Source organism: Pteropus medius, unplaced genomic scaffold (assembly GCF_902729225.1).
Source record: "Pteropus medius unplaced genomic scaffold, Ma_sr-lr_union100, whole genome shotgun sequence".
NCBI lineage: Eukaryota > Metazoa > Chordata > Mammalia > Chiroptera > Pteropodidae > Pteropus > Pteropus medius.
This window is the reverse complement of record NW_024355830.1, coordinates 27,443-48,664: the sequence shown is the minus strand read 5'-3', so window position 1 is coordinate 48,664 and position 21,222 is coordinate 27,443. Positions and strand designations below refer to the sequence as shown.

Below are 21,222 nucleotides of genomic sequence, written 5' to 3'. Positions count from 1 at the left end.
GAGGTGATATGACTTAATTAAGTCACAGAGGTAGTAAGTGGCACAAGTAGACTTTGAATGCATTTCTTCTGATATCTAATTTAATAATCTTTTCAATCAGCAGCTTACCCAGAATTAACATTACAGTAGTCCTTTATGTGATATCTATAGGCCTTTGAAAATTCCCAGAATCACAAATACAGAATGTCTTTGTAAGCTCCTCCTTAGCTTCTCAATTTTCACTGAGAGCCTGTTTTCTCCTCTGTGTATCCTCACACCACAATACCTTTCCAACAATCATTAAATTTGAATCTCGTACACTCACTCAATGATTATTTTTCATACAAAAAACAAAGGCACTATTGCTTTAAAAACTTTATGTAAATTGCTGCACAACTCTCCTAAGTAATGAAGATGGACATACTCACAGGTAATTCGTTCCATCAATTGTGGTAGAGCCATACAATAGGATACTACTTAGAAAATAAAAGGTAATGAACTACGGATACACCCAACATACATGAATCTCAAAATAATTATGCTGAATGAAAAAAAGAGACCAAAAAAAGTATACACTGTGTGACTTCATTTATATAACAATTCTAGAAAATGCAAACCAATTTATAGTGACAGAAAACAGTGGGACAGTAGTAGAGGTGGGGTAAGAATAAAGAGGGAGGAATTACCAAGAGGCACAAGAAAACTTTTGGGGATGAGAGATGTCTGTTATATTGATTTTACTGATAGATTCACTTGTGGCTAAATGCCTAAACTGATCAAATTGTACACTTTATGTACAGTTTATTCTATGTTAATTATACCTCAACAAAACTGTTAAAAAGTATTAGAAGAAAACTTGTCTTCTATAAATGTACAATTGAATATATATTAAAAACAAGATCATACCTGAACATTAATGAAATAAAAGCTGTAAAGAACTTAGCGGTGTCTAGAACCTAGTAACAGTATTAGATCTCAGCTTTCATAATTCTATAATAAACTGTTTTACTTAATAGTATATTATGAGCACTTTCTGTAATATGTACATGTCAATAAACATACTTCAAAAATATGTACTGAAAACAGCACATCACTGTATAGATCTATCATAATCTAATCAATTCCCTATTGTTAAATACTTCCTTTGTTTCTGAATTTATGTTATAAAGTTTTTAAAAACTCGGACCAATGTTTTTATGTAGTAATCACTGCTTTCGTTGTTTAGTTTTAATCTTTTAATCCACTTGGAATTTGTTTTAGTATGAGTGCAATAAGTATTTCTTTTCCAGATTTGATGTTCTAATACCATTTGTTGAACATCATGTATTCTAAAGGCCAACTATTTCATACGATAGTTTCATACAATAAACTGTTGTGAAAGTTAACTAAGACAAACAAGAGATTCACATGTCATAGTCAGAATGTGGGAATGAAGAAGAGGATATCTAGTCTCAATTCAGGACTCTGCCAACCACCCCATCAGCTCAGAATTGGGAAGCTGAACCCAGCAAGCCCCATTCCAAAGCTTCACAGATTGCCCCCACCCAGCTCACAGATTAGTGACAGAATAGTGCAGTGAAATTGCAAAACTACACCAAAAACACTGACTGGAGAAGGGAGAAAAGGAAGGGATCCTTCTCCTCTGGTCTCTGCAGTACAAACTAAGTAGGATCTCTGCCAGTTATTCTCTATACCTGGACAAGCCTCTTCACTGCTATCTTCCTGGACATCTGTGCTATTCCATCTCTTCCCCTCACCATGCTTCGTGGTAGTGAGAACCAGAACGCTAATAGTGGGGCATGACAAAATCAAATAAAATCCCCTTTTTCTGGCAGAGTCTAGCAGACAGCAGCACAAATCAGCCGTTCAAAATTCTTGTTAGATCAACTGGGGTTCAAAGACCTGAAGATACATTCAGAGAGATCAGCACACTCTGAGTTTAATTTTGTTTTCATTTTGAACACAACATTTGGATAATCACCTTGTAAATAAAACTCACTATTGCCAAAAGATTTGAGGACTCACTTCCATGTTTGTGTTAACAATCTAGGTGGCAACGCAGTACTACTTCAACTGGTTTGGGCTAATCAGAAAAAAAAAATGAGATGGTCTTAATACTAAATGATGTATTGCCAAATAAAAAATAAAATGATGTTCTGATCATTGTGGTAAAAACAATTTCACAGTGGACTAAACAGAGCGACATGATGAGAACTGAATCATTTCATGGTACCCAGCTACGTAGGTTTGTTTTGATACTCAAAAGAACCTGCTGGACTGAGTGTAGAAATTTGGCTTCAGCAAAATATGATTTTTTTCACATTAAATTAATATTTTCAGTTACTATCTTACTGGTCTGTTATTTCACTAGTAAATTGGTTTAATAGTAGCACAACTGCTTTTAAGCATAAGAAGCTTACCATGTTTTATATTTAAGTCACATTATAATTCAAACTATTTAAGCCAACACATAGAATCCGACAGAAGTTTTAAATATAAAGTATGAGAAACATTGAGTTATTAGATTACACATGTAAACCAGTTGGTATGTCAACATATAACGTGTGAGAGTTTAAAAACGTCTATACAATATCAGTATAACTTTTAATGGCTGCATGTTCCTTTGTATCAATTAATTACAATTTACCTAACCATTTTTTATATTTAAGTGGTTTTCTAATTTTTCATATTATTGAAAATAATACTATAATAAATAAGTTTAAGTAGTAAACTTTTCCCTCTTTTTTCTGGATGACTTCCTTGGAATAAAATGGAATTCCAAAATCCTACTACCTAAAATTAAAAAAACTTAGACCTTCACAAGCATCCTAAGTACGCCAATATTATCACAACAGAACCAGCATCATGTGTTACCACTATTTTCTGTTAACTGTACATTTGGGACATGTGCATTCATTGCATCTTACCTCTTTACCATTCCCAATATAGTTACTTTTTTCCCCAAAGATTAAATTTAATAGACTTTGAATCACATATTGTCTTTGCTCTTCAAATATATAAAGATGTTTCCCCTGAAAGTGATACCTAGGTATGTATATGTAGACGAGATTTTCTAGTATGCCTACATCTTTTAAAGTTTATAACACAGGAGCTATTTTACGTTGCTTTTCCTTTATGGTGTTAAGAAACAAGTAACCAAAATACGATTAAGAACACTACCAATGATTGTAATAGAATGGAATAATTAAAATCTTTTTATACTTTTCTGAGCAATCAGATATAAACTCTAAATCTTATGAATAAAAAAGACATTCTTTCGTGGCATTAAGATATTTTCTCCAATAAACTTAATTTTTTTAAAAAAAAGATATATTTTGCAGTACAGTGGACCCCTGAACAATGCAGGTGTTAGGGGCACAGAACCCTGCATACCTGAAAATCTATGTATAACTTTTGGCTCCCCAAAAACCAAAGTCATCGCTCAATATCTACACAAAGGATTGGTTCTTGGACCCCAACTCATACCAAAATCACGGATGCTCAAGTCTCTTGTATAAAATGGCATAGAACAATGCATACTGTTGGCTTTCCACATCCATGGATTCCTAATTACGGATCGAAAATATACTGTATTCAATCTGAGGTTAACTGAATCCACAGATGTAAAATCTGGGATATGCAGGGCTGACTGCAAAAAAATGCACATATAAGTTGACCCACATAGTTCAAACCCTTGTTATTCAAGGATCAACAGTATAAGATATATACCAATAAAAAATAAACAAAATGCAAAACAAACATTAAAAAAAACTGCTTGCTAAGTATGTTTTAATTGCCAAAAGATACATTTTAGTAGACTAGACCAGGTTAATTTTTCTACTTAAGTCCTGTTCCAGCTAACTCGAATATACAGTGTCACTAAATAAGGCAAACAATTGTCATCAAAAAAAAAACAATTTTCTTACAATTCTTACTAAGGTCTCTAAAATACTCTCTTTGACAGTGAGTTTTAACTTCTTTACTGTTATTATTTTTACATGAAAAAGATGCCTGGACTTCTTCAAATTTCTGATGAAGACAGCTCTGGAGATTAAAGAAAATGAATATGAAAAGTTCATTGCAGTCTCCAAGATGGTTCACAATGGTCCCTGCCTCTTGGTATTAACACCCTGTGTAGTCACTTCCCATGTTGCACCACAACTAGTCTGTGACAAATAGTATATGGTAGAGTGATGGTATATCGTTTCTGAGATTACGTTATAAAAGAATCTGGCTTCCACTATGGCACGTTCACTGCATATTCTCTTGGATGATTCACTCTCAAGGAAACCAGCAGCCAAGCTGTGAACAACCCTATGGAGAAGCCCATGTGATGAGAAACTAAAGCCTTCTAGGCCAACAGCCAATAAGGAACTGAGGCTTCTTATAAACGGCCACATGAGTGAGCTTGGAAGTAAATGCTTAAAGCCAGTAGAAGGCCCTGAACCAGAGCCACCCAGCTAAGCCACACCAGATACCTGACCTTCAGAAATTGTGAGATTATGTTTATTGTTTTAAACTGTTAAGTTTTGGGATGATTTGTATATATAGCAATAACTCATACATCACACAATCAAAAAGCAATCCTTTTAGAAGGTCTATATTTCAAATAATGCTTGTATTATACTATATAGCATTTCACTCTAAAAAGCAAGACTTTCTAGACTTGGTCTATGAGTAATGAAGTAACTTTCTATGAGTGTGCTATTAAATTTCTAATAATGAATACTAAAAATTTTAGAAAAGTACATGGCAACTTAAAATATTCTCTAACGGGCACTTTCTGACATATCATCTTCTCTCCCTAACTAACATCCCCACCAGATTCTCTAATACTATTCTATATTAAAAGAAACCAGAGAGAAATGTGTAATTCCAAATCTTTCACAGGGAATGTACAAGGTGCTTGCTTGCCTTGTTGAGCCAGAAAACAAAGTTTTTAAAAATTAATGAAGATATGTCAAAAGAACTCAGAAGTCAGCCTGAGAGAACTCCTATTGACCAAAGTGTTACAATTTGAGCAACAAAAAGAACAATTATGATATTGGATTTAGCCCTAATGAAAATCCCTAAGTAGAGGAAGATATTAAAAAAGAGAACACCAGAAGAAGTTTTTAGCATATCTGAGACAGCTACCAAGAAAATCTCTTATTAGAAGTTGGTAATTAAAGTGAAATTAAACATTCGTCTGACTTTCTAATATGAACTGAATTTAAAGATAACCAAAGAACTCTGGTTAAGTAAAAGAAAAAAAAAAAAACACCTTTGAAAAATGAAGAATGTAGCTAATGAAAATAGCAAAGTATAAATTTTATAAATCCTAATGAAATTAGTCATTTCTGTAAAGATTACTAACTTGAGTTATAACCCATAGGTAAATAGTTAATGGTGAAAAGGACATTCATTTGGTGCCCCAAAACACCATACAGATTATTTTCTAGTCTTAAGAAGAAAACATGATTATTCAATAGAGATATCAGACTGTCATCCCCCCAAACCAGCAGTCAATCTCAGCTTTACTCAGGGGAGGCCAACTAAATACCATATAACTTCTAATGTCACGGAACATGAAAAGCACATCATCTATGATACATTTTAATCAGAAATGTTTATCTGGAACCCATTAAGCCTTTAGATATAACTTCCAACTTATGGAAACAAAAGATATAAAGGAAAAAGCTAGATGACACCACAAGAAAACAGCAAGAGAAATCCATATGGTGTAACAGTGTGTAGCACAACTGAGTAAGTTCCTTCAAAAAGCCATTGTCATAAAAAAGGGACTATGTTGAATTTAAAGAAAATTAAGGACCATAACCAGATGCAATATGTGGTCCTGGATTAAATACTAATTTGGATAATCCAGCTATATGTGGGGTATTTTGGGGTCAATGAAGGAAACCGTAATATGGACTGAGTATTAAATAAGATAAAAAATTATTGAATTGAAAAGGCAGACTGCCAAAGAAAGCAGTATATAAAACACTATGTACAATATATCTCATTTTGACAAAAAAATACATATACAAATACACACATGCTGCATACATCAAGGTATAAAAAATACTGAGTGACCTCTAAGTGGTGGAAATGTGAAGTTATTTTATTTTTGCTGGTTTTAATTTTCCACAGCATACATATATTGCTTTTGTTATAATAAAGTTTGGTTCATCCCTGTATTTTTAAGAAAAAATATACTTAATTCATAAAGCTAAATAGCTATACTTGAAAACTTCTAAGGAAGATTTAAACAATTCTTTATACCAAATTCTTGCCAGCTGTGACTATTAAACAAAGCCTTGTTAAGAGATAACAGCCCTTAATGCTGAATCTCAGTAACTTGAAAGTATTATTATTTTTCATTTGGCAATCACTGAAAGAAATGGGTAACAGAAGAAATATTTCATTTTTTAAAATTGAATAAGGGTTATGGAGGGGAAAGTATTATGAGGAAGGAGAATGCCATAATTCAAAGAATAAATTTTTTGACACTGACCAATGTCAATAAAAATTTTATGACATGTCTCAAACCAGCCCTCCATTTCAAAGAAGCCCCATCCTCTACTCTTTTTACTCACTACTAAAGAACTGAGGCTGCTTTGCTCACCAAAAGGGATGGGTTTATTAATTCAAAGCACAGTCATAGATTAATATAGATTGTTATCTGTGGTAGTTAACTTTATAATAATGTATCTGATGCATCTTCCTGCTTTTCATGAAGCTTATGACATCAATTTTAAATAAAAGGAAAAAAGAGGTATATCCATAAGTCACTACATCTGAAAGTAGAGATACAAGGTGGGTATATTATTTTTTAAATTGTTGCATGACAAATGATCACAAATATAGTGACTTAAAACAGAGATTTATTAGCTCACAAACCCAGCAGAGTATGGCTGGATTCTCTTCGGGGCTCCTTAAGCTAAAATGGAAGCATCAGCCAGGGCTACACTTCTTATTGGGGCTTTTATAAGCTCACTGGTTATTGGCAGCAGTCATTTCCTCCTCACTTCAATCCAGCAACAGTGCAGCAAATCCTTCTCATCCTTAGAGTATCTCTGATTTCCCTTTCAGTTGAAAAAAGCTCTCCACTTTTATTTTTAAGAGCTTATAAGATTAGATCAGGGCCACCAGGTAATCCTATTTTAAGGTCAACTATGCCATATGACGTAACATAATCACAAGAATGGTATCTCATCAAATTCCCAGAGTGGGGATTAGTGTGTAGAATATCTGCGGGGGAGGGGGCATGGGAGTTACAAGTGACTACAACAGTCACAAAAAATTGTAAAACTTAATTAAAAACATCTTTCTTACCTGTTAATAATGAACCATGACACAGTAAGCATTCCTGCTAGCCAAGTTCCACTCATAAGCCAACTTGTAACAAATAAAGCAGCAACATATATTCCTTGCAATCCAAAAACAATACCAATATAGAAATATACTGGCTCAATAATCTCCTAATTGAAAAAAAGAGAGAGAGAAGGAGATAATAGGATGACATTAAATAATTTTGAGGATTTATAGGTATATGAGAAAATAACTATTATAGTAAAAAGAAAAACACATACATTGCTACCAGTTGCTTGATATAAAACGCTGGCGATAAGTTCTGGATATAGAGACATTTGCTGCACTGCATTTATGGTCTTCAGAGATACAGTATTATTATTATGTGTCAGTTCATAAACACCTAAAGACAGAAAATTTTTCCTCTAATTTATTTATTCTGCTTTTACAATAATTAAGCATGTCATTCAGAGGTCATAAATATTTTAAATTATTATCAAAAAAAATCTCAAAATACTGTGTCTCATTTTTTCCAATTATTTTATTATGTACAAGAAAGAGCATACCTATATTCTGAGACAAATCTCCACATTCAAGGGCTCCTAAATAGCACGTATAATTTTAGAAAAATATTATTATTAAAAATACAAATGTGGTTATCATACCTCTTTCAAATGAAGGCGCCTTTAACATATCTTTATAATAAGAATAATAAATGGCACTGTCACCCTGAAATGTGATTTCCCGTTCAAGCTCCTAAAAGAAAATATAATTATTTAAATGCCAGTGTCCTAAATTTGAACTGCTATCTTCATTCTCTCTCCTTATCTTCTACACTAATGCTATTTACTTATCCTTATATTCCAAGATATGTTTGAATTTTCCTTCCATTACTAGTGGCCATATTAAATATAATAATCTGGCAATCATTTTAATAAAACATCTAAGGTTTAAAATGGATTGTAACTCACAAGTCATTTATAATTGGACCACTTTCTTACTCTATACTCAAAATATATAAGGAAATTCTAGAAGAAAAACCAAAAGAAATGCCCTAAGGATAGCAAGAATAATAAGGAAGGTAATAAAAGATGCTTGCGGTGTTATTAGTCCCTAAGAAGAAAGTAAGTTTAAGAAGTAGCATTTTCTATTACTATTCCACTTCCCTGTGTATACAAAACAGCAAGCTGTTACTTAGTACTTTTCAAGAGCATCATATACAAAATCAGTGCTTTTCAAATGAACTTCCAGAAACATAAGTAAATCTTAAAATTCTGAAATTTAGGCTATATAAAACCCGACATATAGGTAGTCAAAAACATTAAGAAACCGTGTGCTTGTTCTGCTGAATCAGACTTTCATAAATCTATAATCTTTTAGAGAGGTCCAAGAGAGCGGCGGCATAGAAAGACAATGAATTTGTCCCATCCTATAAACAACTCAAAGATACACGTATATAGAGATCAATTACTTCTTCAAGGCAGCTGAGGGCTGAACAAAAAGCTTCTGAACAACAAGAGATTGAATAGAGAAGCCTGAGAAACCATGGGAGCCCTCCAGAGCTGCAGGAATTCTTGGGGTTGGAGGTGCTGGTAAGTGCCCTTGTTTACCTTCCCCTCCACCTCCTTAGAGTGGTTGGGGGCTCCATCCAAGTGTTCTGGCCTACCTGCAAGTTCGCTGCAATGTGTTCCTGGACACATTGCCCAAACCCATTTCAGCCCCAGACAAAGGAAGCAAGCAGTATCAATAGGGCATCAATAAATACACTTGCCACTCCAGCTCATCATGACAACGCCCTGACACCACAGACACCATAAGCACACGACTGGCTCCTACCAGCCAGCCAAAATAATCCAGCATACACAGCCTACATAGATGTCACTTCTACATAAGGCCACTTTCTAAAGACTGAGATAGGTATTTTCTTTAATTCATAAAAACAAACACAAATAAAAGTCAAATAAAATGAAAAGACAGAAGACTTATAAAGGAACAAAAAAGATCTAAAGAAAAAAAACCCTAAGGAAATGGAGATAAGCAAACTGCCTGATAAAGAATTCAAAGAGGACTTCTCATTAAGATGGCTTGCCTCCTTTCTGGACCACATTAAAATTATTGGGAGTTGCCTGAGGTCTGACTGAACAGAAGTCCTACAACTGGGGATATACATAAGAGGTCCCCTGGAGGCTGGTAGGAGGGGCAGAGAGCAAAATAGGCTGGTCCCACGATCTCATATGGTGGTTGAGAATCCAGAGGTATATCTTGGCTGTGGAGAGCCCTCTCCCTTCCCAAGGAGCAAATGATAACAGCCACGGCCAGTCTTCCCAGTCTAGGATTCCAGTGCCAGGAGGAGAAGTCCCTACAACCTCTGGCTATGAAAAACTGCAAGGATTGTGGCTGAGGAAGATGAAGGGCTGTGAGAATTGCAAATGTTCCTCTTAAAGGGCCCCTGCACGGTCTTACTCACTGATGGACACACTCTGAGCGTCAGAGCTGGGGCAGCTGCTCAAAAAAATGCCAGGGACATACTGGGAGGAACAGAATTATCTTGCTTCAAGGCAAGGACTGAAGGGACAGCTTTCTCATAGAGAGAAGTGCAGGCAGAATCCATATTGCTTTGTTGAGCCCTCCTTGTCCTGGTGTGCAGATGTGGGAGGCCATCACATCTGAGTCTTCACCACCTGGCTAACACTGGTTGCTCCACCCAGGTGATACCCTAAGACCCCACCCCTCCAAACTTGCAGACCCACCTAAGCTGCGTCCAGTGGCTTTTCCATACAAATGGCCTCTCTTGGTTCATGCTACGGATTTTCCTAAAATCTCTTAAAGGTTCACAAAACCATAACAAGCAGCATCTCACCTGGGCGAGCCCTGTACCTCTAGCTGAGTGGCCCCAAGCCTGGCACTAGAGGCAGCCAGCCTCGATTTGCATCTTGGCCTCTTAAGGCACCTCTAAGCCCAGCACGGGTGGTGACCATCTGCTTGCTGACTCTTGCCAGGTGGCCCCAGACAGTGCACAGGCTGCGCCTGAACTTGTCCTGTAATGGGGCCCCTCCTAAGAGGACCGGGAGCCAGCAAGCCCAGTGGCCAGCTTTGACAGGAGATGAAGCACCACTTGGGGCTGCATCTGAAAACAACACACCCAAAAGGCAAGACTGGGCAGGCACCAGAGCCCTACTAAAATCCTGCTCCATAGAGTAAGCCCTTCACCACCTAGTCCTTACAACCAATCAGCCTGAGGGTCAATCCCTCCCACTAACATGCAAACAGCAACCAAGGCTCAACTACAACGGGAGGGCACACAAAATCCATACAAGAAACACATGTGAAGCACCCAGCTCAGGTGACCAGGGAAGACTGTGCCACTGGGCCCCACAGGACACCTACCAAGACTGGGAGACACAGCAGCTCTACCCAGTACATAGAAACAAACACAGGGAGGCAGCCCAAATGGGAATACAATGAAACATATCCCACATGAAAGAACAGAACAAAGCTCCAAAAAAAGAAGTAAACAAAATGGACACAAGCAATCTACCAGACACAGAGTTCAAATCACTAGTCATAAGGATGCTCAATGAAATTAGTGAGAACTTCAACAAGAGATAGTAAACATAAAAATGGAGATAGAAAATATAAAAAAGAACCAGTCATAAATGAAGAATACAATAACTCAAATGATGGACACATTAGAGGGAATCAGCAATTTTGATGATAAGGTAGCAGAAAACACCCAACCAACAAAAGCAGCAACAACAACAACAACAAAAAAAATGAGGCTAGTTTAAGGGGCTTCTGGAACAACATCAAGCATCACAACATTCGCATCATAGGGATACCAGGAGAACAGAGAGCAAAGAAACCTGAAAATGTATTTGAAGAAAAAATGACAGAAAACATCCCTAATCTGATGAAGGAAAAAGACATACAAGCTCATGAAATGCAGAGTCCCAAATAAGATGAACTCAAAAGAGGCCAACAAGACATATCTTAATTAAAATGCCAAAGGTTAAAGACAAAGGGAATCTTAAAAGCAGCAAAAGAAAAGCAATTAGTTACCTACAAGGGAGCTCCCATAAGATTGTCAGCTGATTTTGCAGGCCAGAAGGGATTGGCACAAAATATTCAAAGTGATGAAAAGCAATGATCTACAACCAAGATCACTCACCAAAGCTATCATTCAGAATCAAAGGACAGATAAAGAGCTTCCCAGACAAGAAAAAGCTAAAGGAGTTCATCACCATCAAACCAGTATTACAAGAAATGTTAGAAGGACTTTTAAGAAGAAAAAGAAAAAAGATGTGAATACAATGGCAATAACTATATATCTAGCAACAATTACTTTAAATGTAAATGAATTAAATGCTCCAATCAAAACAGAGTGGATGAATTGGATAAGAAATCAAGACCCTTACACATGCTAGCTATATGAGACTCACTTCAGATTAAAAGACACACACAGACTAAAGGCTGACGGATAGAAAAAGATGTTTCATGGAAATAGAAACAAAAAAGCTGGGGTAGCAATACTTATACCAGACAAAATAGACTTTAAAACAAAGGCTGTAACAGAGACAAAGAAGAACCCAGTAATCCCCACTTTTGTGGATTTATCCAAAGAAACCCAAAACACTATTTTGAAGGGACATATGCATCCATATGTTCTCTGCAGCATTATTTACAATGATCAGAATATGAAGGCTACCTGGATGTCCATCAATGGATGAATGGATAAAAAAGAAGTGGTACATTTACACAACAGACTATTACTTAGCCATAAAAAAAAATTTTTTTAAAGAATGAAATCTTATGGCTGTCTGGTTAGCTCAGTTGGTTAGAGCGTGGTGCTTATAAAAAGAATGAAATTTTGCAATGACATGGATGGACCTAGAGGGTATTGAGCTGAGTGGAGTAAGACAAAGAACGACAAATGCCACATGATTTCACTTCCATGCAGAATCTAAAGAACAAAACAAACAAACAAATAAACAGAACAGAAACAAACGCATAGATAGAGAGAAATTTTCATGGTTGCCAGATGGGAGGGGGGTTGGGAGGATGGGTGTAAAAGGGGAAGGGATTAAGAAGTACAAATTGGTAATTACAAAAGTCATGGGGATATAATGCACAGCATAGTCAATAATATTGTAATAACTATCTATGGTGTCAGAGGAGTACTAGATTTATCAGGGTGATCATTTTGTTAAGTTATATAAATGTCTAATCACTGTTGCACACCTAAAACTAATATAATATTGTATGACAACTCTAAATTAAAAAGAAATAATTAAAAAAAGAAACCAAGAGTTTATTAAAAAAATAAAATCCCTCACAAATTTTATTAAAAATTTAAATTATAAAATCTCTCACAAATTAAAAAAAAAAACAAGGGCAGAGGACCTGAATACATTTCTCCAAAGAGGACATACAGATGACCAAGAGACATATGAAAAGATGCTCAACATCATTAATCATAATGAAAATGCAAATTAAAACCACAGTGAGGTATCATCTCACACCTGTCAGAATGGCTATCATCAATAAATCAACAAATAACAAGTGCTGGCAAAGATGTGAAGAAAAGGGAATCCTCATACACTGTTGGTGGGAATGTAAATTAGTGCAGTCACTGTGGAAAACAGAATGGAGATTCCTCAAAAAATTAAAAATAGAGCTGCCATACAATTCAGCAATTCTACTTCTGGGTATTTATTTGAAGAGAAAAAAAAACAATAATTTGAAAAGATATATGCACCCAAGTTCACTGCAGCATTATTAGAAGTAGCCAAGATATGGTAGTAACCTAGATGTTCATCAATAAGTGAATGGTTAAAGAAGATGTGAGATATACGTACACATACATACAACAGAATATTCAGTAATAAAAAAGAGTAAAATCTTGCAATTTACAACAACATAGGTGGACCTAGAGGAAATTATGCTAAGTGTAACAGGTCAGACAGAGAAAGAAAAATACCATATGATTTCACCTATATGTGGACTCTAAAAAAACAAATGAATAAACAAAACAGAACAGAAACAGACCCACATAAAGAACAAGCCGATGGTTGCCAAAGGGGAGGAAGGTGGAAAGACGAAATATTTTTAAATCTGTATTTTTAAAAGAAACTTATTCATGCATAATATTTATCAATACAAAAACAAAAGATATCAGAGTAGTTTTCACAAAGTTTGATCAACAGAACTTCCTAAGTTATAAATGGATGTTACCGAAAACGAATTCTATAGTCAAATAGCCTGTGTGAAAGGCTGGATTAAAGAAAGTTAAATAGGTTTCTTTATTGAAAGACTTTTCAGAATTTCAGTATACATTATGCATCATCAATCTCCAGGAGGATGTCTTTCTCAGTTATATTTGATCAGTGAACCCTTTTTTTCTCATTTACAGCTTATTAATCTAAATAAATTTCCTTAAAAGGATTTTTTTATGAATAGAAACAGATTTGTTTCTTTCTAAGGTTTCAAAGACGTAAACTCTTAATCAGTGTTTCTCAAATTTAATGTGCATATGAAATTCTTAGAGATCTTATTAAAATGTAGATTCAATTATAAAGTAGGAACTGAAAGAATCTGAAGTTCTGAAAAAGCTCCCAGATGACACCAATGCTCCTTGCTCATAATGCTATGAAAAACAAGGTTCATGAGGAATGCCTTCTGTATTTCCAAATCTCCGGTTGCTCTCAATTTTGCCCACACAACAAAATTGCTTACAATTATTTTTTGAAATAATGATTCCAGTCACTCCCTCACCCTGAACTATGAATCTGTGAGGGAAGTCATTTTTTGAAAGCTCCCCAGATGATTTTATTGTATATTCAGTTTGGGAACTACCAAGAGTTTATCTGGATAACATTTTTAAGGAAATAAGATATGCTACAGTAATAGCTTTTGTCAAACCAATATATTCAGTTAAATGTTTTGGTGGTGCTAGGTAAATCAATGGCTTAAAAACATTTAGTCAGCTTAACTACTTGCTCAAAAGTAAGAACAATAACTAAACAGTTTGGGCTAAAAGAAAACCGTTTAGAGTCAAGTAGTAACACTGTGAACTTTGTTAATACACATTAAATCTGATTATGAAAGTAAGTTTAAAACAAACTTATCAAAGGCCAAATAAACTATGAATATAATTACAGTGACTAAAGAGTCGTGGAATATACATGATTTAAAACCCAACATTAAACATACTAATATGAGGCAACATCTGAATACCGCTATGCCTGTTAATCATTTTCACCCACCCCAAAACATTCTAATCACATAATCTAAAAATTAATATATTTTGATGCTGGAATTTACGCAGATTGTTTCTGAAATGTAAACTATCAAAACCACTAAAAAGCTGATTAAACTCCATACCATTTCACTGTCATCAAAAGTCCCTGATAAATTAATTGCACGAAGGAAAGCACCCTCATAGTTATTTTATGGCCTTGAATACATTCTATTAAAATTTTCAAGGTTGATACTATGACTGTGTTCTCAAAACAGCTTCTACACCATTTTGTTTCTAAACGGCTGTAAATAAGAAAGCATTTGTCATATATAACGCACATCTATTTTGGCTCCTTAGAAAGCACATTACCTAAATTAATATTAAATACTAAAACAATTTTCACATGCTCAGAAGTCTTTCTTCTTACCTGCCTGTTTGAAAACCAGAATTTCCGTTCATGGTATGCTGACAAATAGAGAGCATACATCATACCACTAGTAACTGCTGCAAGACAGCCAATGAAAATCTTTGCAAAGCGCTGAAATAATACGTCTGAAAAAGCATATTAAAAGTAATCAGATGTAGATCAAATATTTATATTTATGCATTTCTATTAAAAGGAAAAGTAATCAAAGGTTAATATATACCCTTCATATGATGTGATGAAAATGGAATTCTAACTCTGTGGTATTCCTCCCCCAAATTTATAATCCTAATCTATTCATGAGAAAAACAGCAAATTCCAATAGAGAGGCATCTTACAATATACTTAACGAGTATTCCTCAAAACTGTGAAGACCCTCAAAAACAAAGAAAGCCTACGAAACTGTCACAGCCAAGAGGATTCTAAGGAGACATGGCAACTAAATGTAATATATCCTGAATGGGATTCTGGAACAGGAAAAAGAACTTTAGGTAAAAACCAAAAAAATCCAAATAAAATACACACTTCAGTTTAAAATAATGTGTCAATATCGATTCATGAATTTGGAAAACTGTGTGTGAGGTGGTAGTAACATGCGGACTGTACTATCTGTTCAATTCTTCTATAAATAAAAAATATTTTTACAATTAAAGCCTATTAATTTAAAAAAGAAATATACTAGCAAATATCTAAAGAAAAAAATACAGGTTCATTCGGAATTACTACTGATATTTTCCTTTATCAAGGAATTTTTTCTTTATTAAAGAATAATTTACATACTATAAACTACAACCGTTTGAAGTATACAATTCAATGGCTTTTGATGATTATGTATTTAAAACATCATATACAACTGTTATATATAACTACCTCTTGATGAAATAACATAAAACACATTTGGATTTTCTACACACAGGATGATTTAGTCCTGCTATAGCTATTAAGATTAATAATAAGCATAAGCCTAGGGGCCCAAAGCACAGTGTTCTGTTACCGGATAACTGAAAGTTTGTAAAAATCAACTTGTCAATTTATTAGTTTAGCTAAACTAAAATCTTAGTTATTTTCAAAACATTATTTCATAAATATTAGTTTGCATAGCATATTAGAGACATTAAAGACTAGCTATATTAATATGAACTATATTCAAAATGCTTGAAAAACATTACCTAATAAATATTAGTGTAAGTATGATACAGCTGTTTTAAAATTACTCTTTCCAATAGCATGTGTAAAGCATCCTGGCACATAGAATTCAGTAAAAAAAACAAATAAGAAAACTCATGTGTGGTGTCAGTTTGGCAAATGTAATTCAAGGCTTCTAAACATGGATCTTTTCCTGTTTTTTTTTCCATTAAGTCTTAGACAGTGGCAAATCAATCCTAATTATTAGGGGCTGTTATAAAAATATATTCAACCAAATCTTATACAGATGGTACCTGATCTATAGCATTTCTACTTACAACTTCTTGACTTTATGATATGCATTCAGTAGAAACTGTACTTCAAATTTTGAATTCTGATCTTTTCCCCAGCTAGTGGTATATGGTATAATACTCTGTGATGCTAGGCAGCAGCAGACAGCCACAGCTCCCAGTCTCGCAAATGATCACAATGGTAAACAACTGACATTCTACCGTGTAGTTTAAATGCATTTTCAACTTAGGATGCTTTCAACTTACGATGGGTTTATCAGGAGGTAACCTCCTTGTAAGTTTAGGAATATCTGTATATAAATGCCTTACCTTAATATCAAATATTTTGTTTCTGAAAATTTTTTATAAAGAGTAAAAGATGGAATTAAGCTATCAGTATTTGACATAAGTAGATATATTTTAGAGAAAATAAAGAAGCTCTGGGCCTCTGGACCTTAATGTTTTTACAGTCTTAAAAAAATTATCATTTTAATTGGAAAACTGAAAAGGATCTGACTTCTAAGTTATGTTAGTCATAAACCAGCCTAATCAGATAAATTCTCTGTGCTCCAGTCCCTTCATTTGTAAAATGCTGATCATGCACAAAAATACATAAATACAGTATCAATGGTATAGGGCACAGTTAAGTAATCTTTAAAGCGCAGGAAAAGCTAGTGACACATTAAGAAATGTAGAAGTTGATCTCACAAAAAGTAAAAAATAGTACAAGTACATTAAAAAATATACAATACTTGCCAAAATTTTAAGAGTAGCTATATCTACTGGAATTATGCATATATTTTATCTTTATTATACTTTTCTCTATTTTCCACATTTTCTGGCCTGAAAATATGTTTTTGTAGTCAGAGTTAAAATACTATTCCATAGTTGTTATATCTGGATTGTTTAATTATATTTTTTATACTCATTTCCCAAGAGTTAAAATACTATTTCATAGTTGTTATATCTGGATTGTTTAATTACATTTTTTATACTCATTTCCCAAATGCTTTAAAAGATTACTCTATTAGTTAGCTTTGTTGTGATAAAAATGTGACCCCAAACTATCGGTGGCTTAAAAAACAAAGGTTTATTTCTCACTCATGTTACTTGTAGGTTTCAGAGTTAAGCGGTAACTCTCCACTCAATTCCAGACTTCAAATTAGCTCTGGCTCTCCTTGTATCTTCTTCAGAGTTCCAGATTGGGATCAATCCTTACTTGAGACATGTTCTCACGACAGAAGAAAAGAGGAAAACAGGCAAAATCAGCCTCTTACAGCTTCTGGTCAGTAGTAGTACACTGCTACTTCCAGTCATATTCCATTGGCCCAGCAAGTCACATTGATAAACCCGACACTGGGGTAGGGAAGTATACCCTGTTTCAGAGGGGTGCTCCAAATCACATAGCAATGGGAAGGAATGCATAATCCACTTTTAGGGAAGAGAGCAAACATTTGGGTAGAAGAAAAGGTTCCAGCAGAATCTGCTTCATTAATCACAAATATTCACTTCCCTCCCAAAAGCAGAACACTCACTCCTCCTCATGAAAGATACCCTAAGAGCAGCTTCCTCAGCTTGCTTCCTGCATATAGAATATAGACTCAAACATCATTTTAAGACCTCGATAGCTGTGTCCTTCTAAATCTAGGCTGGCAGTTCTTTTGATAGTACATCTCTCTCAAAAGCTTAGCTTGCAATTCTCTAGGTATTTACCTAAGAGATATAAAAACAGATGTCCACGAAAGGATTTGTATATGTTCATAGCAGCCTTATTCATAAAAAGTAAATACTGGAAACTGCTCAAATGTCCAACAAAAAAAAGGGATAAACAATTACACCAACAAAAATGAATCTCAAAATCATTATACCGGATAACATACTGAGCTAAGTGAAAGAATCTAGACACAAAAGCATACTTGTTGTATGATTCCATTTAAATGAAATTCTAGACATGCAAAGTTAATCGATATTGAAAAATATAAGAAGAGTGGTTGTCTTGTGGGGTACAGAGGAAATCTACTGAAAAGAGATACAAAGGAACTTTCTGGGATAATGGAAATGTTCTCTATCTTATTTCAGCTGTATTCAAATGGCTAAACTCATTTATCACCTACAGTCTGTGCATTTTATTTTATGTTAATTATACCTTAATTTAAAATTAAATCACTCATTTCTGCAAAGAATAATTCTGTAGGCTTTTTACTTATTTGATTCCAGTCAGCTCCATATTCCAATAACTATACTCATAATTGTTTTCCTAGATATGCCTCTTTTAAAGATTTAACATGTATTTTGAGCTTATCTAATTTTTGTGGGACCACATTCTTTGTCCTTTTCCCCTAAGTGCTTTGTCCTACTATAAGAACTTACTAGGAACTACCTTAATTCATTTATACACTTTAATAAACTATGTGACAGCCATGCCCTTGATTTGGTTACTGCCCTGAGAATTCACCTGAATCGGCCTTTCTTATTCAAAGTATTTCTCAATTTTAATTTCTGACTAGTTAAAAAAAAAGTTCTCACTTCAACACTGTAAGTCCCAGAAATTTTGGATTTTCTATTTTCCTCTTCATTCCTACTTACAAGTAGGCCAATTCTGTTCTAAACACATCTCTTTCCTGTAATCAAATGCAGCTGATAATCAAGGCACTTTAGTCACATTGTTTTGCAATCTTGTTACCTAAAATAAAAAATTAGTATTAAAATTACAACTATTCACTCAGAAGTTTTATAAACGTTTTGTCAGTCTACGGCCATGCCACCCTGAACGTGCCCGATCTCGTCTGATCTTGGAAGCTAAGCAGAGTTGGGCCTGGTTAGTACTTGGATGGGAGACCATTTCAGAATACTAGGTGATGTAGACACACAAACGTTTTGTCATAGCATAATATAGATTATTTTTCCAGCTTCCAAAAAGTTTTCTTGCTGCTAGTCCCTCAATTAGATCTGGAGATGACCTACTGTCTTTATCTTATTTGAGTAAATATACATAAATGGGTGCTCAACTTTGTATGGGTAGGAAGCAATTTAAGAAAGCTGTTCAGATATGGTTCAGAAGGATAATGGAAATAGAAGGACCTCTACAGGGTGGAGCCAAGAACAATGAACTGGGAAACTACTTCCAAGGAAAACAATTGGGGCCTAATCAAGAAACATTCCCTACCCGTAGGTAAGAAGACCTCTTATTTATCTACTACAGTATCAGAACTGCTATGGACCAGTGGCTGATGTATGTCTCTCACTCTTCCTCTTTCTGAATGAAAGCATTTATTTTGGTTATCCTGTCCCTATCCAACAATGTATAATGAGAAAGGGGGCACGTGCAGAAGTGCAACTGCTTTGCTAAGAAAGGCCTGCTTGCAAGGTAGGCTCTTGGTTGGCATTTGAGACTTGGATTTCAGGAGGGTTCCCACCATTCGCTAACTGACAAGTGGTTTACTCTGCCTTCTTTGTTTGTACAATGTGGTTCATGCTACTGCTTTCCTCCTGGGACACTAGAATTTTGGTAGATGGTAGGCAGAAGTTACATGACCAGCCACCAACAAAAACCCTGTGCAGAGTCACTAATGAGCTTCCCTGGTAGACAAAACTATAAACATCACACTCTGATGCTGAAAGAATTAAGTCCTTCCTGTGTGATGCCATTTGGAGAGGAATCTTGGAAGCTTGTGCCTAGTTTCTTGTAGACTTCAGCCCATAAGCCTTTTCCCTTTGCTGAATTTGTTTTGTATTATTCACTGTAATAAATCATAGCTGTGAATACGATTCTAATTTGACACCCATTAGTCCTTCTAGCTAATTTCAGAAAATGGGGGTGGTCTTGGGGATCCCTGACACAGAGCAGATAACTTCTTTTAATTTATAGGTCTCTGAGTCATAGCTGACCCAGATGTAGATAAAAAGACCTTGGGCTTAAAGACTGATGCCATGATTAGAGATAAGACTGAGTTTCTTCCTTGGTGTAGAGGAGGTAGCAAATATATTTCATCTGAGGGAGAGAAAATTTTTATGACTAAAAAGATGGAATATGGTAGACTGTGATTATTATTCCCAAATATTTTGTCCTTTCCTATAAAAAGATTACTCATCCCTGCCCCCTAGCATGTGACCTGCAATGCTTCCCTGTAGTCAGAGTATACTTCTCCATCCCATTATCTGGATTACTTATATGACTGGGTTGGGCCAACAGAATGAGTATAAGTAACAATGTACCAGTTCAGTAGAAACTTTAAGAGGCCCTGCATGACTGCCTGCTCTCCTGCTCTTTTTCTCGGCCACAAGAAAAACATGTCCCATATAGAGGCTATTCTTTTGTGACACATGAAGTTACACCAGCCAACCTGAAGGCACGATATGTAATGTTAATCAGAAATAAATGTCTGTTGTAAATGAGTGAGATTTAGGGGTCGTTCTACAGCAAAATCTAATGAAAGTAGACTGATATCACACCATGATTAAAAATGTTTATACATTTAAAAAGTTACTATAAAATACACTACATAGCATAACTATTTTTGTAGTAGCACAAAAACTCCAGATCTACCTAACTTACGTTTTGGAGCTCTTTCAGGAACTGGAGTCTCACTGATTTTCTCTTCTTTGGCAGATTCTTTATTTTCTGAAGACTTTGGCTTTTTTCTTTGGCGCAGTTCTATAGCTGATCCTTAAAATATTTGAAAAGTTATTGCAACATGTATCAAATTATTCTGTCTATATCCTGAATTATGAACTTTTATTATGCTAAGGCAAAAGTCACACAAAGATCTCTTAGTATAAAGATAACTTTTTTCATAATTAATTTAACACTCCCCTTAAAACTCTCTTTCCTACAAACAAGAAGACAATATAGTTTCCACCTCCAACCTATGCTT

General features: G+C 34.9%; 1 protein-coding gene and 1 pseudogene across 13 annotated transcripts in view; one reads left to right on the top strand and one right to left on the bottom strand.

Moving 5' to 3' along the window:
* DPY19L4 (dpy-19 like 4) overlaps positions 1-21,222 on the bottom strand; it is a 63,252-nt gene that overhangs the window by 37,638 nt on the left and 4,392 nt on the right. For 8 of the 13 annotated variants that reach the window (XM_039859082.1, XM_039859083.1, XM_039859084.1 and 5 more), the window contains 5 exons: positions 20,904-21,014; positions 14,937-15,061; positions 7,938-8,028; positions 7,554-7,675; positions 7,297-7,442 (listed from right to left, as the gene is read on the bottom strand). In XM_039859082.1, the coding sequence (XP_039715016.1) occupies positions 7,297-7,442; positions 7,554-7,675; positions 7,938-8,028; positions 14,937-15,061; positions 20,904-21,014 (595 nt within the window). Of the gene's footprint in view, positions 1-7,296; positions 7,443-7,553; positions 7,676-7,937; positions 8,029-14,936; positions 15,062-17,449; positions 17,705-18,934; positions 19,032-20,894; positions 21,015-21,222 lie in introns of those variants that run through there. The other 5 variants (XM_039859085.1, XM_039859087.1, XM_039859088.1 and 2 more) reach the window with 4 other exon arrangements.
* LOC120599923 (uncharacterized) lies at positions 19,097-19,215 on the top strand (annotated as a pseudogene).